Below are 26,434 nucleotides of genomic sequence, written 5' to 3' on the forward strand. Positions count from 1 at the left end.
TAGGAAACAAAGCTCACATGCAGGCTAGATTGTGGCATCTAAGGATGTCACACATTAGTGAACAAGGGTTAAAAGAGTTGGCAAAACAAGGCATCCCAGGTTAAGGACAAGCTGCAGGACTCGATAAATGTGAGTCTTGCATTTATGGCAAAGCTGCCAAAGTCAAATTTAGTAGGAAGGCTATTCACTCCTCCAAGGCACCATTAGATTACACACACTCAGATCTTTGGGGATCATCTCAAACCTAACTCAAGGAGGCTCTAGATATTTCCTTTCTATCATTGATGATTATTCAAGAATGGTATGGGTATATGTCTTAAAGTCAAAGGATCATATATTTGAGGCCTTTAAGACATGGAAGATTATGGTAGAAAATGAAAAGAGGAGAACCATTAAAACGATTAGGATCGATAATGGCTTAGAATTCTACAATAAGGAATTTGATCAAATGTGTAATGAGAGTGGGATAGTGAGACATTTAACTGCCCTTGGAAATCAAAAACAAAATGGTTTGGCTGAGAGAATGAATAGGACTCTATTATAAAGAGAGAGATGCATGCTATTCCATGCAAATTTACCTAAGTCATTTGGGGGGAAATAGTGTCAACTGCAGCACATGTGATCTATAGATCCCTATCTGCTACAATTGAGTTTAAAACACCCTATGAAAAATGGACTGGTCACAAGCCAAACCTAGAGTATTTGGGTGCTTAGCCTATGCTCATGTGAAGCAAGGCAAGCTGGAACCTAGGGTAAAGAAGTGTTTGTTTATAGGTTATCCCACCGATGTAAAAGGATATAAACTATGGAACCTAAAAACTAAAGGGCCAAAAACCAATGTTAAAAGGGATGTGACATGCTGGAAATATGCTCAAATTAAGGAAGATTTGGCTTTGATCCTAAAATATTCTAGGATTTATGTTTTATGTAAATATTATGTAAATATAGTAAGTAAAAGATGTAAATTAGGATGCTGTCTATATTTAGTTTATTTCTTTCCTTCTTTGTTCATAATCCTCTCTTTAAAAGAGGATGTTGTTCTTGCTTAGTGGAATCAATCAAGCTATATTATTCTTGATTATTTCTAAGATGGTATCAGAGCCTCAGATTAAATCTCATCCATCCATTACCTAGGCCCTTTGCCCTTTTGCCATAACTCGCGACCGTCGGAGCCTCTCTATTGGCCGCTGAAGCTCGGAATTGGCCACTTTCAGTCAAACGGTTGCAGCCACCCAAATCGCCCAGCCGTCACTGATCTCAGGTCTACTGGTCGCTGCTACCCAAGGTCATCTTCTCTCCATTGTCAACCGCCAAGATCGTTTCTACCTCCTGCGAGTGCAAGTTCTCTCTGGGCGAGATCGTTTCAACTGCCAGATCGTTTTAGGAAGGTGACGCCCACTTCGATTGGGTTGGTTGTGCTTGCTTCAGCCACCGATTGCTTGCAGCCTCTCTGCCTTGACCGCCTACTGCTTGCTTCAGCCATCGATTGCTTGCGGCCTCTCTGCCTTGACCACCTACTCCTTGCTGGGATCTTACATCGGCAACCATCTCCCAGATCTTGGTAACCCTATTTTTTCTCCTTTTTTTTTTCCACTCCCAAGTGATAAGTTATGTCAGATGTTACTTCTGAAACTACCCTAAACCCTACCATTGCCATCCAAACAAAAATTCCAGCAACCCAGCCAAACCATTCGAGTACCTATTCTGTCCAAATCACCACCATTCGTTTAAATGGTGATAATTTTCTTCGCTGGTCTCAATCTGTCTGGATGTATATCCGCGGGCAAGGAAAAATTGGCTACATCACTGGAGACAAAAAGGAACCTGCGATGGATGACCCAGTACACTCCATTTGGGATGCTGAAAACTCATGACATGGCTAGTCAATTCTATGGATGAAGATATTAGTTCCAATTATATGTGTTATCCTACTGCTAAGGAATTGTGGGATAATGTAAATCAGATGTACTCTGACCTGGGTAACCAATCTCAGGTTTTTGAGTTAACTCTAAAGCTAGGAGAGATTCGGCAAGGAGATGACTCTGTTACTAAGTACTTCCATTCTTTGAAGAGATCGTGGCAAGATCTTGACCTCTTCAACACTTATGAGTGGAAATCTACTAAATATTGCAATCACCACAAGAAAATGGTTGAAGATGGTCGTATTTACAAGTTTCTTGCTGGTCTTAATATCGAGTTTGATGAGGTGCAAGGGAGGATTATTGGTCAATCTCCCCTTCCTCCTATTGGTGAAGTATTTGCTGAGGTTAGAAGGGAAGAAAGCTGAAGGAGTGTCATGCTTGCAAAAAAAACTTCTGGTGAGTCAATTGAAAATTCTGCGTTGTTTACTGATTCTACTGCCTACAAGGCTGCAAATTACCAGCATAGGAGCAATGAACGGCCTCGGGTCTGGTATGAGCATTGCAACAAGCCACGCCATACTCGTGAGACCTGCTAGAAAATTCATGGCAAACCTGCTAATTGGAAGAGCAACAAGCAAGGAGACAAGGGCAATAACTGTGGGGTCCCTACTGCAAATGAGGTTAACACAAGCCCCTTCAACAAAGAGCAAATTGATCAACTCTTGAAGCTGTTACAATCCAATTCCTCATCTGGTATTCCTAGTGTTTCCTTGGCGCACACAGGTAGAAAACCTAAAGCTCTTTCTTGTCTACATTCCTCTCCATGGGTTATTGATTCTGGAGCCTCCGATCATATGACTAGTTCTCCTTATTTATTTAATACCTATCATCCTTGCTCTGGCAATGAAAAAATTAGAATTGCCGATGGAAGTTTTTCATCTATTGCAGGAAAATGAATTATTAAACTAACCGAGAAAATTAATCTTAATTTTGTCCTTCATGTTCCTAACTTGGCCTGCAATCTTTTGTCTGTTAGTAAACTTTGCAAAGATTCTAACTGTCGTGTTACCTTTTTTGAATCCCATTGTGAATTTTAGGACCAGAACTTGGGGACGATGATTGGGCGTGCTAGGATGATTGAAGGTCTTTACTACTTTGATGAAATCTCGTTTGGTAATAAAAAAGCTTAGGGCTTTAGTAATACTAGTTCAATTCTTGTTCACGATACAATTATGCTATGGCATCTTTAGACTAGGACATTCTAGTTTTGCCTATTTGAAACGTTTATTTCCTTAATTATTTAAAGGAATGGATTGTTCTTCTTTTCAATGTGAAAGTTGCATCTTAGCAAAAAATTATCGTTCTACATATTTATCAAAACCCTACCAAGCATCCAAACCTTTTTATATAATTCATAGTGATGTTTGGAGTCCCTCTAAAATTTCTACTTTATCTGGAAAAAAATGGTATGTTTTCTTTATAGACGATCATACCCGTTTGTGTTGGGTTTATTTGATGCACAAAAAATCTGAAGTGGAATATTTATTCAAAAACTTTTACACTATGATTGAAAACCATTTTCAAACCAAAATTGGCATTTTACACTTTGACAATGGCACCGAGTATTTCAATGAACAGTTGGGGGATTTTTTGAAAACCAAAGGTATTCACCACCAATCTACTTGTCGACATACTCCTCAACAAAATGGCATTGCTGAACGTAAAAATAAACATTTACTCAAAGTAGTACATACCATCATGTTTTCTATGCATATTCCAAAATACTTATGGGATGAAGCTGTTTTAACGGCATTCTATTTGATAAACAGGATGCCAACTAAAGTATTAAAGTACCAAACACCCCTTGAGTGTCTAAAAGACTTTTTTCCCAACACTAGATTACATTCGGACCTCCCCGTCAAAGTTTTCGGATGTACTGTATATGTTCATATCCCTGCTCAATTTCGCTCAAAACTTGACCCTCGGGCTGTCAAATGTGTTTTCTTGGGCTATACCTATCAAAAAAAAGGCTATAAGTGTTATGATTCTCTCACAAAAAGGATCTACGTGAGTATGGATGTCTCCTTTGTTGAAAACAAACCCTATTTTTTCAAAAATTTCCTTCAGGGGGAGAAACATGAAGATGAAGACAATTTTTGGGATGTTTCTATCCCTCTTCCAAACACAATCTGTCCTACTCAGAAATCGCATGCTTCTGATAATGGTCACATAGGAGATTCTGGTTCCTTGATGCCAAGTAAAGGGGTTTCTTGAGCAAGGGGAGAATTATTACAAACTGATCATTATGATCTAAATTTGAGCTTCACGTTTATACCAGGAAGAGATTTCATCAAATGAACAAAGACTTGAATGTCAATTCTGCACAAAACCAGTCTGAAAACCCGAGAAATGGCACTGTAAGTTCAGGAAATCCCACTTCAACATTTAGTCCACCTCCTTCCATTTTACCTAATAGTTCTCAAGTTGATTCTTTAACTATTTCCAATCATTTACCTATTATTTCTGATCTTGATGTTCCTATAGCAATTAGGAAAGGTGTTAGAAGTTGCACTAAATATCCTATTGCTAAATAGCTCTCCTACCACATACTATCAAAGAATCATAAGGCTTTCACATCTAGGATTTTACACTTGTTTGTGCCAAGGAATATACAGGAAGCTTTGGATGATCCAAACTGGAAATTAGCAGTTATAGAGGAGATGAATGCTCTAAGGAGAAGTGGCACTTGGGAGATAGTTAACCTGCCCAAAGACAAAAAAGTAGTAGGGTGTAAATGGGTGTTTACAATAAAATGTAAGGCGGACGAGAGTGTTGATAGGTATAAAGCCAGACTAGTGGCTAAAGGCTTCACCCAGACTTATGGGATTGATTACCAGAAGACCTTTGCTCTTGTTGCAAAAATAAACTCTATTAGAGTCCTATTGTCTCTTGCAGTAAATTCAGATTGGCCTCTACACCAACTTGATGTCAAAAATGCATTTCTTAACGGTGATCTTGAAGAGGAGGTCTTCATGAGCTTGCCACCGGGATTCAAAAATAAACTTGGGAGTGACAAAGTATGTAGACTGAAGAAATCCCTATATGGTCTCAAACAATTCCCAAGAGCATGGTTCGAACGCTTTGGAAAGGCAGTTACCAGTTATGGCTTCCTTTAAAGTCAGGCAGATCACACTATATTTCATAAACACTCAAAAAATGGTAAAGTTGCAATTTTGATTGTTTATGTTGATGACATTATTTTAACTGGTAATGATGAGACAGAGTTAGCAGTTCTCAAGTAGAAACTTGCAAAGGAGTTCCAAATCAAGGACCTGGGGATCCTAAAATATTTCCTTGGAATGGAGTTTGCAAGATCCAAAGAAGGCATCTTTGTTAATCAGAGAAAATATGTTCTTAACCTTCTTGGAGAAATAGGTTTACTTGGTTGCAGGGTGTCAGAAACTCCCATCGAGCTTAATGTGAAACTATATGCTGCCAAAGCTGAAGAAGTAAAGGACAGGGAACAATATCAGAGATTTGTGGGCATATTAATCTACTTGTCTCATACGCGACCTGACATTGCTTTTGCAGTAAGTATGGTAAGTCAATTCATGCACTCACCAGGGCCAGAGCATTTTAAAGCAGTCTACAGAATCCTAAGATATCTGAAAGAGACTCCTGGAAGAGGCTTACTGTTCAAGAAACATGGCCACCTGCAAGTTGAGATCTACACTGATGCAGATTGGGCAGAAAGTGTTAATGATAGGAGATCTACTTCGAGCTACTATTCTTTTGTTGGGGGAAACCTAGTCACCTGGCGAAGCAAAAAACAAAATGAGGTGGCTAGAAGTAGTGCAAAAACAGAGTTCAGAGCTGTTGCTCATGGAATTTGTGAGGGAATGTGGATCAAAAAAATACTTGAAGAACTGAAGTTTCCTCAGTCGAAACCGATAAAAGTCTATTATGACAACAAAGCTGCCATCTCTATTTCTCATAATCCAGTGTTACATGATCGTACAAAACATATAGAAGTGGACAAACATTTCATCAAGGAGAAGCTCGATGGTGGAATAATATGCATGCCATATCTTCCAACAACTGAACAAATTGGTGATGTTCTAACTAAGGGTCTTCACAAGAAGCAATTTGATAAACTTATTGGCAAGCTAGCTATGGAAGACATCTACAAGCCAGCTTGAGGGAGAGTGCTGGAAATATGCTCAAATTAAGGAAGATTTGGCTTTGATCCTAGAATATTCTAGGATTTATGTTTTATGTAAATATAGTAAGTAAAAGATGTAAATTATGATGTTGTCTATATTTAGTTTATTTCTTTCCTTCTTTGTTCATAATCCTTTATTTAAAAGAGGATGTTGTTCTTGCTTAGTGGAATCAATCAAGCTATATTATCCTTGATTATTTCTCAGATGACATTTGATGAAGGGTCTACAATAAAGGGGGTTAATGCAGATGACCATCTAGACTTAGAAGAAAAATCTAAGTCAATAGATGTTGAGGTTCAACGTGTAATTCTTGAAAATGACTTAGAACCTCCTCAAGAACAGGATTCTACTCAACAAGAGAAGAGTGAGGAGGAGAGTGATGGTGACTCCAATGCAAGTGACCAGTCGGATACCCAAGGTATAATGCGGCTAGGGATAAACAAAGGAGTTATAGACCGCCACTTAGATATGGATTTTCAGACCTTGTTTCTTATGCACTAATAGGTGCACCAGAGGTTATAGGGGAAGAACCAGTGTCATTCGAAGAAGCGTGAAAACAAAAAGAATCCAAAAAGTGGATAGATGCCATGAAGTCCGAAATTGAGTCCTTGACAAAGAATCAAACTTGGGTGTTGATTGATGGGCCTCAAGGACAACAAATTGTTGGTTGTAAATGGCTATATAAGATAAAAGAAGGGGCTAGAAGTAATCCCAAACCTAGGTATAAGGCTAGGTTGGTGGCTAGAGGGTTCACTCAAGTCCCGGGTATAGATTTCAATGAGGTATTCTCATCAGTTGTGAGACATACCTCCATCCGAGTGTTGTTTGCCATAACAACGCACTTAAACCTAAATCTGGAACAAATAGATGTAACCACAACATTTCTTCGTGGTGACTTAGATGAAAGGATCTTAATGGAACAACCTAAAGGTTTTAAATCTAGAGGAAAGGTGGAGAAGGTATGTTTACTTAGGAAATCTCTTTATGGACTTAAGCAATCCCCAAGACAATGGTATAGAAAGTTTGATACAATCATGTTAAAACAGGGATATGCTAGAATTTCATATGATTGTTGTGTATATTTCAAACATGTTTTATCTAATATTTCAGTTTATCTTCTCATTTATGTCGATGACATGCTAATAACAAGTCAATCTAATAAGGAAATTCAGTAATTAAAGCTGAAGTTAAAATCAGAGTTTGAGATGAAGGAGTTGGGGGAAGTTAAGAAAATACTAGGGATTGAAATCACTATAAACAAACAACAAAGGAAGCTATACCTACCTCAGAAATCCTACCTAGAGAAATTGATTAGGAAGTTCAGTATGGCAAATGCAAAGGCTGTAAGTGTGCCACTTGCCCAACACTTTAAGTTATCCTCAAATCAATCACCTAAGGATAAGGAAAGTTCAAAAGAGATGAGTGTTATACCCTTCTCTAGTGCTGTGGGTAACCTAATGTACAGTATGGTATGCACAAGACCTGATTTAGCCCATGCAATGGGTGTTGTAAGTAGATTCATGGCAAATCCATATAAAGCACACTAGAATGCTGTTAAATGGGTATTTAAATATCTAAAGGGATCTAGTAGCATGGTTTTCTCTTATGGTAGAGATAAAATAGGAGAAATAGCAAGTATTATAGGATATTCAGATGTTGATTACGCAGCTGATCTGGATAAAAAGAGGTCCACAACTAGTCATGTTTTCAAGTTGTGGAACTCCACAGTCAGTTGGAAAACAAACCTCCAACATGTGGTGGCTTTATCAACAACTGAAGCAGAATACATAGCTGTTTCAGAGGCTATTAAGGAAGCTATATGGCTAAAAGGATTGGTCTGTGAGCTCTTTAGGACACCAATGGATGCCACTTTGATGTGTGATAGTCAAAATGCCATACACTTGTCTAAGAACCAAGCACACCATGAAATGACTAAGCATATTGATGTTTGTCACCATTTTATTAAGGAAATATTAGATAAAAAAAGAGGTAAAACTGATAAAAGTTGTAGGTGATGAGAATGCTACAGATATGTTCACAAAGGCAGTCCCTATGGCAAAGCTAAAGCATTGTTCGGAGCTACTTCAAGTAGTCCAGGAAACTTGAACAGAAGATCAAGACAGGTGTTGAAGAGGCCAAGTATCTATTATTGATGAAGACTAAACTTATGCAAATGGTGGAGAATTTGCCTAAGATTAGTCTTATGGCTCGAAAGAATATAAAGGACAAAAGTAAATAAGCCATTGAAGACTGATTTCTAGGAGTAGTTAGGCGTTTGTAACAGTAACTACTAAATAAGGTAACTACCGGTTAGTTAGGTATTTTCTCCTTGTAACTCCTACCTCTATGATCTATAAATAGAGAGTCGAGGTGAGTCTTTTATTCTCCTGTTTTTCATTGTATCTTGTGATTGTGTATTGCTAGGGAGAAAAGCCTTAGTCTATGTAATCTCGGTGAGGATAACTCAGTCATAGAGTTGTGAGTGCAATGCATTGTATCATTCCTATTGTTTCAAGATAGTGGAAGCCATAAGCCCTCAGATCAGTCTGGACGTAGGATTCATCGGTTCAAAGGCGATCCAAACCAAGATAAATCCAGTGTCCCTTGTGTGTGTTATTGTTGTTTTTTGTTCTTATTCTTGTTATGCCTTTACCGTGAGTATTTGGTGTCTTTCTTGAGCGTTGAGTGCGAGTGTGTGACGCAAGTTTGTTCAACACCATTAATCTAAGAGCTATAAATATATACACAAAAGTTCCTATAAAATCTCCTAAAATTTAGGTTTAGATTACAACAACATATTTTTTCCTACTATAATTAGGATTATTATGGGATTTCCTTATCTGTTTTAAGGAATATCCTTATCTTTTTATCTTGAAGTCTTCTTTTACTCGTGAGACTTGAATTCTTCCTCTTTATCTCTCCAACATATACAAAAAAGAAAAAATATTAGAAATGGGGTTATTCATAATAAGATTGTTAAATCGTTAACCACCATTTCATTTAAAAGCTTAAACTAGTAAATATAGGGTTAATTTATCTTTTATATTATTATCTTTACTTTTAACATGCCCCCTCATGTGTGACTAGTTTCTTTGCATAATTGGTCTAAATGCATGCAACTATTTAAATATTGGGTTAGCGTGAGGTTTAAACTCAAAACTTTTACCTACTCTAATACCATGTTAAATTGCCAACCACCATCCATCTAAAAACATAAGTTAATAAATAGAAGGTTAGATTATCTTTTATATTATTCTTTTACTCTCAAAAAAGGTAAAAGTGGCTTCCATAAAAAATAAGATGCATGATACACAATTAAGATGGTTTGGTCACATGAGAAGAGAACCAATAGAAACTCTTGTAAGGAGAGTGAATCAAATGTAACAAGTATCTAACAAAAGAGGTGGAGGAAGATTAAGAAAAACTCGGTGGGAGACACTTAGATACATATGAGTTATAAGAGCCTAATAGAAGATAATATATAAATATAAATGACTTATGAGATAAAATTCATGCAACCGCACCCCAATAGTGGGATAAATACAAAGGTTTGATATGTTGATGTTGTTGTGGTGTATAAAATCATTATTATTGTCAAGAGTATTGCCTAAACAAATAGTTTAACATAACTATAAAATAATGCTTCCAAATCTATGAATCAGAAGTAAAAACCTTTATTACTCTATATTATAAAGATGTTAATTACCATTAATAATAACAAATAATAAATGACACAATTAATGATATGACATATAAGAATGTAAAATATAAAAGTTTAAAGATGTATAAATTCATCAAATCAATATTTTTTTATTCTTTAATAATAAATTGAATAATATAACATATACTTGATTTGTGTATTTTATATTTTTCGTTTTTTTATATGACAAGACTTGTCTTGTCCCTTCCCCGCAGCAAGGCAGGGTAAAGTCTTGTACCAGCGGGACCATGGGTACCACATTTAGCAGAACAGAAACGTTAATTTTTGTACCGGTTTTGTTTTGGTATGGTACATACGCTGGTATAGGAGTATAGGAGCAATAACTACAGTCCATTTTCCTGTTCTCCTGTTTTTTACCCATGAAACCATCATTCATGTATGGCGTCAGAGGAATCTTCGTAATCATAGATATCAATGAACTAAGGGAAGTTGTTGGAATCTTCCATAATGATAGACTGATTTGTTTTCTTTCTGTACTTCCTGGTTTTGATCTACTTCATTAAGTACTAGTTTTAAGTAATTCAATTTTCAGTAGTTACATGCATTGCAGTCATCAGGAAGTTAACAGTTTCAATACCAGGAACTAGTTCTTACAAGAGCTTAGCGTTTTTCATCCAAAGAGCACGTCGAAGGCGCTTAGACTGCTTCTTAAAATGAAAAGCACCATCTTGCATTGTTGCAGTTTTGTCAACTAGAAGCTCAATTCGATCACCCCTTTCCAATATCTTCTCTATGTTATCCACCATGATAGTGCGTACCTATATATCATTATACCATTCATGTGCATAAAATAACACAGTAACTTGCAACATAAGGGAAGACAACAAGAAATGTTTCAAAAGTAAACCAACTTAATAAATGGTTACTCTTTCTGGAAGCTTAGATCAACTAAGAGAAAAAAGAGTATGAGCAATTTTTTCCAGATATAAAGTGCCTGTTTTGCTGCATCTTATGGATGACACTTTGTCCCCTAGGCAATAAAAAGAAAACACAAAACAATGTAAAAAATCTCATTAATTCAATGCTGATGTAAATACTTCAAGGAATTTACTTAAACAGATCAGTTTCCAGGACATAAGGGTCATGCTCTCTATTATATGGTCTTCCTTTTTGAGCCAGAAGTGCTAAAAACACCAAAAACATTGTGTTCTAACTTCTAAGAAACCCACCATTTTAAGTAATGTAAAAGAGGATAACGTAGTAAAAATTTTACTTTGGAACTGTCATGCTGCCATGACAAAGAAATGTCACTAGTAAATGACAGCTGTTTCTTATATATGTTATGAAACTCCTGCAGTTTTCAGACAAGAAAAACTGTACACATATAGAACAAATCTCACAGCACATGCAAAAGTCCACACTATTTAACAAGCTGCTTTACAATTCAAAGCATTTACTTTCAGATGCTCAACAAAAAATATAAACTACAATACTTAATTAAAAGAAGTACAAATCATAATGAAAACTGTTACATAGAATCCTAGCATCATAGTCCTGTAAAGCCCAAAATAAAAAGAATAGAAGATCAACTTAAAATAAGGATACTCCAATCCTCTACTCCCAGGGTGAGCCCCTTAGGACATTACAAGTGAAGAAAGAACTAAAAGTGCCATCATTCTCATCGATAGATAGTTCTTTTTCCAGCTTGATTGAAGCATCTGGAGTTAAGAACTAAGGAGTAAACATCTTGCTCAGACAATTCATGCATTTCATGTCAATATAACACCAAAGAAAATATTAAATTAAAATCAAGAAAAAGAAAAAGGACAAAGTTACAGATGTTTCAAGTACTGGAAGAAACTTGCCTCATTAACTTCACCCCTAACACGATTAAGAGTGTCTGCACTAGGATTACTGGAGAAAAATTCCATTTGCTGATGCAAGACCCGTGAAAATTCATCATTCATTGCATAAGCAGGAGCATGGGGAGCCACTCTACCATAATTTTTCATGAACCTCATGTGAACATCCTCCAAGTATGAAAAAGGGATTCTCCCTGGACCATAGCACATACAAACAAATCATCACCTTAGATGGACAATAAGGATTTATGGGATACGAGTTAAAAATTGATTGTCAGCCTAATCATGAGAAAAAGTGTGAATAGAACTGAAATTGAGAAAATCTGACTTGGAAAAAACTTAGAAAGCATGGCTAAAAAATGAAAAATCATGGGGATAATCCAAGACAAAAACAAGCAAATTAAACACACACATGCAAATCATAACATTCTTTGACAAACATAATTAGCAAGCAGAATATCAGCCACAAATGAGGGGGGGAGGAAGATAATCCTACTAGAATTCTACAACAACTATGTTATCGGAATATTTGAAAATAAAATATAAACTTAATCCTAATTTGCTTGAGTTGTAGTTCTTCTTTAACTTCTCCCAGAGTATATTTTCCTTCCTTGATCCCTATCACTTTCACTCTCCTTGTATATGTCAGGAAAGGACTGGGCAGACAACCCTGTTATGTGCCCGCAAGATAAAAGGGCTATGGTGGGGGGGGGGGGGGGGGGGGGTTAATACTGTAAGTAGGTTGTTTTAGAGGACCTAAATGTAATAACCCTGAAGTAGGCAGTTACATTGATTGCTTTGTTCCGGCAGAGGGCTATATATGAAGCCCTGCTCCAGCTCAGAAGGGGATACCCATCAATACAGAAATTCAATTCCTGCCTCTCTCATTTCTTCTATACACTCCCTCTCTGTTCTCAAATTTCCCTCCTAAACCTCTCTAATTCCCCTCCATTTCAGAAGAGAAGCCTTTGTCAAGATCTGAACCTGACATTTTGGTATCAGAGCACGATTCAAGGCAATCATTGCTATCAAAACTTTGTCACTATGGCTGATGGGACGAGGATGAAGCAGATGGAATTGCAACTGCAACAAGTCACCATGGCAGTGTAGAAGTGCAGGTCCAAATGGGAACGTTGGAATCATCAATGGATTCCGTGGTTGAAAAGAGAATTGAAGGAGCAATGGAGAGTTGGCGTGAAGAGAATCGCGATCAGCACAATCGGTTACAAGAACAAATGCGCGAGCAGAGTCAACAGCTATGGAATCAGATGCAGCAATTCATGGTCATGCTTACTAGCCAAATTCCGATAAGGCTCTCTCCCAACTTTTCCCCTAGGGAGAGATCCGAGCCATCTCCTGTGCCACTCCTTCCTAGACAGGAGATGGCTCCTAGGCCTGAAGGATCTTCGGAGTTGGAGATCGATCGACCTATAATTGGAGAAAATAATTTGGAAAAGTGACAAGGAGTTCCTATTGTTGTTGGTTAGCTTGGATTTCCCATACCAAAAATGGAAATCCCATTGTTTGATGGTTAGAACCCAAGGTGGTGGGTTAGACGCAAATGTTTAGCATGTACAACATAGCCGAATAGCATTAGGTCACCTTGGCCTCAGCTTTTCTGAATGACATCAGAGATGCTTGGTCTCAAGGGTGGAGTAAGGTGCAAGATAATTGTGTATGGGTAGACTTTGTGGAAGAATTGCGCGATCGATTAGGAGATCGAGGCATGACAATGTGGTGGAAGAGTTTAATAAACTTAGACAAGAAGGATCGGTACAAACGTACCAACTAAAATTCGAAAAGCTCAAATCACTCATGCTGATCCTAAACCCCACCCTCATAGAAGAATACTTTGTCTCAAGCTTCATTAGCATCTTGAGCAAAGAACTTTGACCCACAGTCTAGATGTTTCGGCCTAAGTCCATTAAGCAGGCCACGAAATGTGCAAAATTACGGGAGTTGACAATAGAAGCCCTCATGAAGAAACAAAGGTGGATGGGAAGGATGGCACAAGGGGGGTGTCTCAATAGGGGAGTAAGGGATATAATAGGGAGAATGCGAGGATTAGCCATAAAAAGGAAGGGATGGTGGCTATCACCCCTGCTCAACCCTTGGCAGGGAGACTGCTAGAACGTAGGAGACAAGAAGACCTTTGCTTCCGTTGTGGGGACAAATACACCCTGGGGCATTAATGCAAATGGCAATTATTATTATTGGAAGGAGAAGAAGAGGTGGAGACAGAGGACGAGTGTCATGACCTTGAGGATATGATTGTAATTGGGGGGAAATCCATGGTGTATAAGTTGTAGACCTAATTATAGAAGTCTAGAGGTTATACAAGAATAACTAACTCTTGTATAAATAGTTAGCAAGGCTGTTATAGTAGTTAGTTGGTTATATTTTCTGTTATTTCTTTCAATTGTAAGCCTATAAAGAGGCTGGCATAGTTAAAGAAAGGCATGATTTGAATAACAATTGAATTCCATTTTCCCTCTCTCAATTCTCCTAGCTTTCCCTCGATTTTCTCTCTTCCCCCACCATTCTTTATGTTCTCTTCTCTCTTTCCCTCCTTTTCTGCTTTTTTCTTCCTCTAATTCTTACCAATTTACTTCCAAAACCCTAGCCAAACCCTAGGGTCGTAACAACGAGGAAGACAACAATCTGGAGGAAACTAAAGGGGAAGAGAAGCTAGAGATATCCCTATACGCCCTAAAGGGACTAACCAACAGTAAGATAAACAAGGTTGAAGGTAGAGCACAAAACAACAAATAATAGATAGCGGGAGTACCCATAGTTTCCTATAAAGAAGTTGAGGTGCACCCTCCTTACAGGCACACACCCTCTTTCAGTGACTGTAGCAAATGGCTAAAGGATAGTGTGTAAATCAGCGTGTGAAAGATTTTGTTGGCAGATGCAAGGAGAAGAATTTGAAGCAGACCTAGGTTGCTAAAGCTTGGGGTTGTGACATTGTTTTGGGGGTTGATTGGATGAGGAATGTGAATCCAATTTGTTTTGACTTCAACAAAATGGAAGTCACTTTTGAAAAGGAAGGGAAAATGATGACACTAACGGGCAATGTAGAAATGATAACCAACAAGAGGTTGCAAAGAATTTTCAAGAACAAATTATCACAAGTGGCCCAATTTTCTCAGTCCATGCCATGGAACAGTCGGAGGAAGACATGGAGATGGAAGGAGAATTGAGGCTAACCACCAATGAACAGCCCAAAGGCCCATGGCAGGTACATGAACTTGATTCCCATGAGTCACTTCTAGTTGAGTTTCAAGACTTGTTTGTGGAACCCAACTCCTTACCCCCAAAGAAACCCTTTGACCACACGATTACCCTCAAACCTAACACTAAACCCATAAATATTCGAGGATACCGTTACCCTCCCAACCAAAAAATCGAGATAGAGACTATGATCAAGGACATGTTACAAAAGTCCATCATCAGACCTAGTCTCAATCCCTATGCTTCTCCCATGCTCTTTGTTAAGAAAAATGGCAGTAGTTGGCGTTTTTGTGTTAACTACCGTCAACTTAATCCCCTCATCATCAAAAATAAATTCCTTATACCCATTGTAGAGGACTTATTAAATGAATTGGGGGGTGCCCAAGTATTTACTAAACTTGACCTAAGATCCAAATACCACCAGATCCATATGAGCCTAGAAGATATCCACAAAACCACCTTCTGGACCCACCAAGGCCATTACGAATTCATGGTAATGCCCTTTGGCATCACCAATGCTCCTACAACATTTCAAGCTCTGATGAACCATATTTTTTAACCCTACTTACGCCAATTCATCTTTGTGTTCTTTGACAATATCCTTATCTATAGTCCCTTCTTTTCCCAACACCTAAGCCATTTAAGAACAACACTGCAAGTCCTTAGGCTCAACTAGTTGTACATCAAGAAATCAAAGTGTGCATTCGCACAACCTCATGTTGAGTACCTTGGGCATAATATCTAGTACAGGGATCAGCATAGACCCCAAACAGGTTGAAGCAATGATCTCATGGCCCAGACCTACTATCATTTGGGCCTTAAGGGGATTATTGGGGATTACAGGATACTATCGTCGATTTGTAAGAAATTATGGTATGATAAGCAAGGCGGAAGAATCATTTGAGGCACTGAAAAAGGCCATGAGTGAGGTACCAACCTTGAGCCTGCCTGACTTCAACAAACCATTCGTGTTAGAGACAGATGCGAATAACAATGGGGTGGGAGTGGTTCTAATGCATGATGGCAAACCCCTAGCCTTCAACAGCCAGACATTAGCCCCTAAACACCTTGGTCTCAGTGTGTACAGTAAAGAATTATTGGCATTTCTCATTGCAGTTGAAAGGTGGAGACACTATTTAGAAGGGGGGAATTCATCATCAAGACAGACCATGAGAGCTAAAGTTCTTGTTACAATAGAAACTCCATACTCACTTGCAGATGAAAGGTATGTCTAAACTAATGGGACTTAACTATGTAATGTAATACAAAAGGGAGCAAAAGAACAAAGCAGCAAATGCTCTATCACGTTGTTTTAAGGAAGGGACAGCTACAACCATTACTTCTATAACTCCAGATTGGTACAAGGAGGTTACTTCAAGCTATGAGAAAGGGGAGTGGACCAAGGAGATTTTGGAACAGTTAATTCTTGACCCTAACTGTAGACCCGATTATGCATTAACTAATGGCATACTCAGATACAAAGGGAGATTAGTGATCGGGGATTGAGACACACTCGAGGAGAAGATACTCCAATCCTTACATGGATCCCCAGCTGGAGGGCATTTTGGCATACAGAACACCTACCACAAAATCAAGCAATTGTTCTATTAGCCCAAACAAAAGAAGATGGTTGTCAAGCCTCAGATCAGAGGCTTGGATAATTCTAGAAAGTAAAAGATCAGAGAGAATTGGAGGTAAAATTGAAAGAAGAGAAATAGAGAGAGAAAGAAAGAAAAGAGGGAAAGAATTTTAGAGGGAAAGAAACAAATACTTTGATTGATAGTTCTCGTCCTCTTTACAATGCCTTTTATAGGCAATTACCCTTAGCTCATTAGGCGTAACCAAATAGGTACAATCAACTCAAGCGGTAATCGCTTAGTACACATGCTACTGCATCTATAGAACTCATTACAATAATGCCCATAGGCTCGTGACAATCCCCTCCCCTTAGAATCTTCCTTGTCCCCAAGGAAGGTAAGTAATTGAGCAGCTCGTGGGAACTGTTTCAACAGTTGTGGGAGGCATTCCCAGGTGGTATTCTCAAGGTGCAAGTGGGATAACAGTACCAACACTTGAATGAGGGGCAGAGGCCCTTAATGAATGACCCTTTTATCCACGATAGCTTGTGGTTCCACTTCTACTTCCACATTCTCATCCATTGGCAGTAGGTCAGGGCTAACAATAGCATTAGATTCCACAGACTTCTTCAAGAATGACACATGGAACACGGGGTGGCTCTTAACTCCATGAGACAACTATAGCTTGTAGGCCACCTTGCCCACCCTTTCAGTTATGGGAAAATATCCAAAATATTTTGGACTTAGCTTGGATGGGGGTGTTGCAGAAAAAGAATGCTACAGGAATCTCTTTACCTTCAAAAAGACCCGATCTCCCACATTGAAACTCAAATCACTCCTCTTGTAGTCGACAGTTTGTTTCATTTTATTCCTAGCTATAGCCAATTCCTTCTTGAGTAGAGTCAACATCTCCTGCCTACTTTTTAAGTACTCCCCTACAGTGGTCTGTGTTTCCTAGCAGTTTGTTACTGTTGGTATTGTGGGGATCTTATACCCAAACAATGCTTTGAAGGGGGTTTTCCTGATCGAGTTCTGGTAGCTCGTGTTATACCACCACTGTGCTAGGGATAGCCATCTACCCCAGCTCTTAGGCCTTACAAAACACATACATCTCAAATATGATTCCAAACACTAATTAACCTTCTCGGCCTGCCCATCTGTCTCTGGGTGGTATGCGGTTGACATATGTATCCCTACCCCTAGGCTCTTGAATAGCTCCTGCCAGAAGTGACTTGTGAATACCTTATCTCAATCTAATACAATGGATTTAGGGATCCCATGTATCTTAGCTACTAAATCTAGGAACACCCAAGCAACCTCCTAAGTTGTAAAGGGATTTGTGAGGCTAATGGAGTGAGCAAACTTCGTCAGCCTGTCAACCACTACTAGGATCACATCCTTGCCTTCCGACTTTGGAAGGCCTTCAATGAAGTCATAGAAATCTCCTTCTAGGCTTGTTTAGGGATAGCAAGTGGCTGTAGCAATCCAGGATATGCCATTTGCTCATGCTTGCACCGTTGGCAAGTCATGCAAGCTACAACAAAATCCATCACCTCTTTTTTAAGCCCTAGCCAGTAAAACAACTGCCTTACTCTATAGTAAGTTGCCCTGACCCCCGAATGTCCTCCCATGGGGGAATTATGTAGTGCTTGTAGTATCTTGGATCTCAACTCCTTGTCATCTCCCACCACCAATCTTCCTTTAAATTTGATCAAACCATTGGAGATTGAATACCCTTGAGGATTAGTGGTTCTAACTGCCAGTTGACCCTGCAAGGATTTAAGCCATTTTGATTTCTCATAGCTATTAGTTAGGTCTTTTACCCAATCAAGCACCACTGTTGTAATAGCCTTACAAGCCCCTTCTTCTTCTCTTCTTAATAGGGCATCTGCCACTACATTTTCTTTGCCTTTCATGTACTGTATTACGTAGTCAAGGCCCAATAATTTTGACACCCCCTTCCTCTGCAACTGGGTATGCAGTCTTTGTTGTAGTAGGTGCCTTAGGCTTTCATGGTCTGTTCTTTTAATGAACTGAGTTCCTTCCAAGCAATGCCTCCATTTATCTATTGCTACGATCATAGCTAGCAACTCCTCATAAACGCTTATCCCCAGGTGCTTGACAGCCAATGCCTGACTGATATAGGCTATAGGCCTCCCCTCCAGTATTAATGTTGCCCCCACCCCATTGTCGCATGCATCGGTTTCAATCACGAATGGCTTAGAGAAATTAGGTAGTGCCAGAACCGAGGCTTGTTGTCATTGCCCTCTTAAAGTGTGAGAAAGGCAACCTCCAGGGATTCCACTTGAAGTTGTCCTTCTTGAGTAATTTAGTCAAGGGCTTACTGATTACTCTATAGTGTTGTATAAACCTTCTATAGTATCCGATCAGCCCTAGGAATCCCCTTAATTCCCTGATAGATGGGGATCTAAGCCATTCCAACATGGCTGCAATTTTCTTTGGGTCTATGCTCACTCCTTGACCCGAGATTATATGCCTTAAATATTCCACCTCTTTCTTTGTAAAGGTACATTTAGAAAGCTTCACATATAGCTGGTTAGTTTTCAAGATTTCAAAGGTAGTTTTAAGGTGGTTTTAAGTGTTGTTTCAAGTTGGAGTTGTAGACCAAAATGTCATCAAAGAAAACAAGTAGGAATTTCCTTAGGTAAGGGGCGAACAAGTGATTCATCAGGACCTGGAAAATGGCTAGAGCATTGGTGAGCCCGAAGGGCATCACCTTAAACTCGTATAAGCCCTGGTGGGTTCTGAAGGCTGTTTTTGGAATGTCCGCAGGGTTCATCCTAATTAAGTGATACCCTACACGTAGGTTTAGTTTAGAAAAGATAGTGGCCCCAAGTTCAGCTAGTAGGTCCTCAATCAAGGGAATAGAGAATTTGTTTTTCATGGTGAGGTCATTAAGCTACCTGTAGTCTATGCAAAAATGCCAGGTACCGTCCTTTTTGACAAGAAGCACGAGAGATGCGAAGGGGCTCTGGCTAGGCTGAATTATTGAAGCATGGAGCATGTTTTTTACTTGTTTTTCAATTTCAGCCTTCTAGGTAGGTGGGTAACGATAGGCTCAGGTGTTAACTAGTTCTGAGTGGGGTTTCAAAGGAATGGAGTGGTTAAAAGGTCTGTTTGGGGGTAGGGTTTGTGGCTCAGCAAACAATTCTTTGAATTCCAAAAGTAAGGGATGTAAAGTAGAGGGGTATGTTACCTGTGCAAAGAGGTCAGTGGCTGTAGGGCCTTCCTGTTCTTCCTCATCCACCTCCATAGCTTGGATGGAGAACATTTGATATATTGGCCCCTTCCCTTTAGATAGGAGCCTTTGTAGCCTTTTGCCAGTGATCACCTTACATTCCCCTCTTTCCAAGCTGCCACTCAATGTCAGCTTCTTCCCTTCCATGTCCAAAGTAACTTCTAATTTGTTGAAGTCAAAGGTCAGGGGGCTTACTGTCCTCATCCAATCCACCCCCAGGACCACATCACAATCTCCTAACCCCAAAATTCTCAGGTCAATAGAGAATTCCTGCCCTTGCATCATCCATTTGAACCCCACACTTTTGCAGTGGCTATACATCTTATTTCCATTAGCCATTATTACTAAAAGGGGGGTAGTGGTCGTAAGTTGGCATCCCAATTCACTGGCAGTTGCTTCATTGAAAAAGCTATGAGTGCTGCCACTGTCGATCAACACCATGATCTTCCTCTTCCCCACTCATCTCTCCACTTTAATGATTTTTCCTACAAGTCCCCCCCTAAGGGAATGGAATGAGATCCCCCCCCCCTCCCATCCATCTCCATGGTCATCCTCCAGGGTTTCCTCCACAGCCTCCCCACTGTCCTCTTTCTCCTTTCCGGCTACCTTCTCTTCATTAGCCCCTTCCATGTTCAACAATTGCCTTCAACATTGATGGCCTGGGCTATAACGGTCCCCACATTTATAACACAACCTCAGCTTCCTCCTCTGCTCCATAGTGGGGTTCTTGATTGTCAAGAAGGCCTGCTGGTTTCCTCTTTGCAGGCCTATAGTCATCCCTATTCCCATAGGCTTAGAGTTTCCACCAGTAGGTAGGCTAATGAGGGGAATTGTTCAGGCTAGAACCCAGTTTCTCTTGTAGATAGCCTCCGGGGTTAATTTCTGTAGCCTGGCCTTCTCCGTTGCCTACCTGACAGTAGTTAGCATCATCATTTTAACCATTGATCTCAATTCGTCCTTAAGTCCACTAAGAAAGCTGGACACAAAGCATTGCTCAGTAAGGGTTGGTTGAACATTCCACATTAAGACTCCTAACTCCTCAAACTTCTCCAAATACTCCGTGACAATCCCTTCTTGTTTGAGTTTGTTGTATTCTTCTATTACATCCGTCATATTCTTTTCTCCAAACCTCTTACACAATTCCTCCACAAAGTCAATCCATCGTACCCCAATCCCTTTGAATCTAAACCATTCTTGGAACCAAGAGTCAACCGTATCGTTGAGATAGGTTGTTGCCAAGGTAATTCTCTGTGGCTCAGTCACATTGTAAAATTGGAAAAAATGCTCACACCGTCAAATCCACCATCTTGGCTTAGATCCGTCAAACAATGGTATCTCCAACCTCAACATCGAGGTGTGATTACTGACTTGGGGGTTTAGATCCCTTACCTGGACACCTGGCGCCATGTCTTGCATTCCCTTCGAATCTGCTCCTCCTGGAGCCCTCAGGAGTATGCTTAATCCAGCTAAGTCCGGATCAACTACAGATCGGGGAGGAAATTCTAGTGGCAAACGGAATTGTGGCAGGGACGATAGCATGTTGAACATGTTGTTGATCCGTTGACCATACTGATCCATAGCTTCCCTATGCCTTTCCAATTCTCGCTGCATGTCCTCACGAGAGGTCGCCAATTCCTCTTGCATTCCATCTCTGATTGCAACTACATCTTCTCTAGTCTAAGTAATAGCTTCGTGCATTTGGGTCATTCCAAACTCTATTGCTTCCATCCTAGACTCTAATTGCTTGAGTCTCGTTCCTTCCACCATTGCTCGAACGAATCTCCACCTATTGCACGGACTGACCACAATTCACCTTGTTTCAATCGTGGAGGCGTCACCAAGGATTGTCAGCTCTAATACCAGAATGTCAAGCCTCGGATCAGAGGCTTGGATAATTCTGGAAAGTAGTAGATCAAAGAGAATTGGAGGGAGAATTTGAAAGAAGAGAGAGAGAGAGAGAGAAGAGAGGGAAAGAACTGAATACTTTGATTGATAGTTCCCGTCCTCTTTACAATGCCTTTTATAGGCTATTCCCCTCAGCTCATTAGGCGTAATCGAATAGGTACAATCAACTCAAGCGGTAACTACTAAGTATACATGCTACTGCATCTATAGAACTTATTATAATAATGCCCTTAGGCTCGTGACAATGGTGAAGAATTATATCCTGGCGTGTGACATATCTAAGAGGTGTAAGCATGAGACCATACTGCCTCCAAGATTGTTACAACCCTTACCAATACCGAACCAAGCCTGGACTAATATCACTATGGATTTCGTGGAAGGGCTCCCGAGAGCATGATTGTATACTAGTGGTCGTGGATAGGTTTACTAAGTGCACCCATTTCATCAACTAGGCCCATCCTTTCACTGGCCAAGAAATGGCTAGGGCATTTCTAAGCCAAGTGCGGAAGTTACATCGAATTCCACATTTCATTGTCTCAGATTGAGATAAAGTATTCACCAGTCTTCTATGGAAGGAATTGATGAGGTCCTTAGGCACTCAACTCCACATGTCTTCGGCCTATCATCTTGAGACAGATGCTCAAACAGAACGGGTTAACCAGTGTTTAGAAACATATCTTCGATGCCTATTTTCATGCACCCTACAGGTTGGCACAAGTGGCTACCCTTAGCCCAATGGTAGTACAATTTGTGCTACCAGAGCTCCTTGAAGATTACCCCTTTGGCTATAAGCTCTCACTGCTACCAACCTTGGGAGAATCTACCACAGTGGACTCCTACTTACAACAAGGCAACCGATAATGACCACATTGAAAAGGAACTCGCTAACGCACATAATAGAATGAAGCAATTTGCAAACAAAAGGAGGAGTGAGAGAAGTCATGGTTGGGGAAGCAATATACCTAAAACTAAGACAAGCTCACTTGAAGACCTTAGTGCAGTCACAGGTGACCAAATTGAGTTCGAAGTTATAAGGGCCATACCCAATTGAGGCCCAAGTAGGTAAGGCGACATATAGGCTTTAACTGCCAGAGAATACACAGATACACCCCGTCTTTCACATCTCCTTCCTTAAGAAGTCGACAGGAAACAATCCCTCGAGCTCGACCCCGCCCCCTATGGTTATATAGACACCAGCCAAGAGGCCAAGCCAACGACTATAATGGATAGACGAGTCATACATAAGCAAGGGGCCCCAATTACACAAGTCCTAGTTTACTAGTCCAACCTACATCCAGAGAATAATACTTGGGAGTATCTACCCGACCTCCTCCGACAATTTCCCAAGGCAATTGGGCTGCTTTAACTTTCTTGGGGACAAGAAACATCCGAAGAATGGGGGAATTGTTATGTGCCCGAAAGTTATAAGGCCTACGGGGGGTAATACTATAAGTAGTTTGTTTTAGAGGACCTAAATGTCATAACCCTAAAGCAGGCAGTTACATTGATTGCTTAGTTCTGGCAAAGGGCTATATATAAAGTGTTGCTCCTGCTCAGAAGGGGATATCGATCAATACAGAAATTCAATTCCCACCTCTCTCATCCTCTCTCTCTCTTTCTCGATTCTTCTATATACTCCCTCTCTGTTCTCAAATTTCCTTCCTAATTCTCCTCCATTTCGGAAGAGAAGCCTCTACCAGGATCTGAACTTGACAAACCCTTGAAAGCTAACTCAAATATCTTATGAAGTCTTCTTAATTAACAAGTAGACCATTGGGGCATCATAAGAAAATTAATAACCCTCTTATCAGTTTTGACCTGTTGAAACAGGTCACGGGAGGATGGAGCTACCCAATCATTAGAGCTGATCAAGGTCAACAAGATTGGGTGAAAGTTGAAGGAAAATTCTGACAGAGAGCAGAAGGTAAATCCTCCACTAAAACTACACCTTTACTCAACTCAACAGAAGATCTTTCATGCTTCTCAGAATCATCCAGAATAAAGTTTAGCATAAAATGAAAGGTGATAACAAAGGAAGCCTCTACACTTTGTACTGATTTAAGTAAAACACAATCTGCAAAGTACTGGGGAGGAAATGGCTTTTAGACTATCACTTGGCCTAATCAACCTCTATTATTTTGCCTTCTCATTCCATCACAATTTTCATAAACAGTGGCTTGTCAATAGATTTTACTGGTTGGTAGCAGCAAACAAAATTGATCCATACAATTTTTGGTACAATATATGTACCTTAACAAGCAAATGGGTGTGAGGTAGTACATGAATTGGCTAGTTGGGTCCATGGTAATTGCTTTTCTGGATCCTTTAAACCGGATGATATCTTCTTATGGTGCAGGAAACTGGGGTTAGAGATCCTTGGATTAAATTCAAGTAATTAGAAGTCGTTCTTTCTGGTTTGTTTCTCCTGTGTCTTGATTTTGACAAGAGAAAAACAAAAACATAAAACAGTATTGGAAAGTTGTTACGTTAAATAAATCTCATATATAAGGAAATCCCTTTAAATATATCAATGGCATAACCATTCAGGCGGGCAGGCAGCCTGAAGGGTTAGGAATAAATTTCTCTCTATTTTGGTTTTGGTTTTATGTCCCTTTTATCAGTACAGCATCAAATTCATAACCGGACATATAGGTAGATACGATCAAAAGAAAACTGTAAAATTGAGAGATGAATATAACACAAATATGTGCAAATCCATGTGTGTGCGTGTGCGAGAGAGAGAGAGAGACCGACTTCCGAAAGTGTCGTTGGCCATGCAGAGGAAAGTGAGGCCGTCGGATCTGAGGATGTGGAAGATGTACCGGTCTTGAGAGAAGCAGAGCCTGGGATCGGCCTCTGACGGCAGTTTCTCCAGAATCCGGCGTGCGACGGCGCCGGTGTTTCCGGTGACGGCGCTGAACTCCGCCAGCACCGTGGTGCCCCTGGCGACCACCGCGTACAGTATCGCCATTCTTTCCTAATTGAGTTCGCAGAGATTTCGACCGTTCTGTTGTCAGTTTCCCCCCGTCTGTCTGTCTGTCTACCACTGCACCTCTACCGCGATCGTTGTCGAGTTCTCATGGGTAGGGAAGGGTCACTGGTAGTGAACTTAGCTGTTATCGTCCTCGATGTTTTTTTCCAATTTGGGGGAGGGTTGAGGGGCAGCTTGGAGACGTCGAAACCGAGATGTCACCGACTCACCGGAAAGTCCACGGTGGTTTGGTAAATTATATGTAATCCCGAAACAAATGCCCGTCAAGCAGAATATATATAAATATATATATATATTAAAACCTCTCTCGGGCTTTCTAGCATTTTTCTCTTGAAAAAATAGGACTCCCGGTACTAAAATTTGCAAAAATATGACATTTTGAAAATCTTTGCAAAATTATGACTTTTGAACTTTTACCAAACAAAAATGCCCCCGCTTTTAATAATCCCGCTATAAGATCATGTCTTATGGTCTTCTCTTCTCTCACTCACATTCCTACTCGGTCACCGCCAATCCCTCACGCTCGTCTTTCTCTATTTTCGTTTGACTGTTGTTATTTCTTCATCAATCGTCTTATTTGCGCCCATTGTTATTATTCCTTAAGCATTGTTGTTTTCGCACATTAATTGATTTCTCTCAATCTGATATTTAGTTATTTTTCAATATTCGAGAAGAACGTTGGTCAACGAGTCTGAGTAATTTGGGTGAGTTCATGATAATTTATCCCTTTTTTCAAAATTATGAGTGAAAAATTATGCATTTCGTTAGTTTAAACATATATCGGTTGATATATCGGCAATTTACGTCATGATATATTTGGATCGATATAGGTTTAAACATAGAAGCATCATGAAAATGATATATCGATTTTGAAATGATGTGTATGTACCGACATCCTTTAACATCATGTTATCGGTTGAGGTCTTATGTTAACTTATATATATTAACCGATATGACCTCTCACAACTGACATTTAAAAATCGATATACCTTAGTAAAATCGATTTTTTTTTAATTTAGAAATCGTTTCAATGTATGTTATAGGAACGGAAGCTCGAAGACTTGTCTTTGTTGTTGTCATGTATGGAGGTCAATGGCAATATGATGTTGAAGCAAAAGAATATAAATACGTGACAAAAGAATATGGGTCGGTAATATATGTGAAACCAGATTGCACATTCAACCAACTGATAAATTCTCTATACAATAAGTTTAATGTTAGTACGACTGAGAAGTCAGTTATACTGAAATACAAGTATAAGCACTCGGTTCTATCTGCACTTCCATTGGAGATACATAATGATACAGATGTTAAGTGCTTTCTATTCGAATGCTCTTGGATAGAGTCCAAAAGCGCATTGTGTGTTGATTTTGTGGACAGATTACTACCGCAGACACAACCTAATTCTGGTTTTACGCATAAGGAAGTGGTTGCAGAGAATTCTCCTATGACATGCTTGGGCAAGGATAGTCCAACATCGTTGAAAGACGAAGTTAATCGTGATGATGCTTTGGATGTAAATGGTTATGAAGATGTTAATAGGGATGATGCTAGACATGGTGTTGAAGATGTTAAATGGGATGATGTTAGATATGGTGTTGAAGATGTTAATTGAGATGCTGCTGGACATAGCGTTGAAGTTATCCAACCAAAAGAAGTGCCAAGTGTGGCTGCCCTCAACCACCATTTACAATCACCATGCTTACATTTCATGTAAACTACCTTATTAGTTGACTTGACCACTTTGTATTCGTAATTATTTTTCAAAGCCAACAAACCCATCCGTTGATACAATTTTGATTTTGACGAAAAAATTCTGTTCAACTCAACTTCTGACACAACTGACAATGTTCTCACAC

General features: G+C 39.6%; 1 protein-coding gene across 1 annotated transcript in view; it reads right to left on the minus strand.

The window, feature by feature from the left end:
• The window catches only part of LOC127797585 (vesicle-associated membrane protein 714), a 30,233-nt gene extending 5,403 nt beyond the window's left edge, over nucleotides 1-24,830 (minus strand). Inside the window, exons 1-3 of the mRNA XM_052330616.1 lie at nucleotides 24,338-24,830; nucleotides 11,612-11,802; nucleotides 10,401-10,564 (exon numbers count right to left, since the gene is read on the minus strand). Coding sequence (XP_052186576.1) covers nucleotides 10,401-10,564; nucleotides 11,612-11,802; nucleotides 24,338-24,554 — 572 coding nt within the window. The 5' untranslated portion in view covers nucleotides 24,555-24,830. The remainder of the gene's footprint in view (nucleotides 1-10,400; nucleotides 10,565-11,611; nucleotides 11,803-24,337) is intronic.
• Between the last annotated feature and the right edge of the window lie 1,604 nt (nucleotides 24,831-26,434).

Source organism: Diospyros lotus, chromosome 3 (genome assembly GCF_014633365.1).
Source record: "Diospyros lotus cultivar Yz01 chromosome 3, ASM1463336v1, whole genome shotgun sequence".
Classification (NCBI taxonomy): Eukaryota; Viridiplantae; Streptophyta; class Magnoliopsida; order Ericales; family Ebenaceae; genus Diospyros; species Diospyros lotus.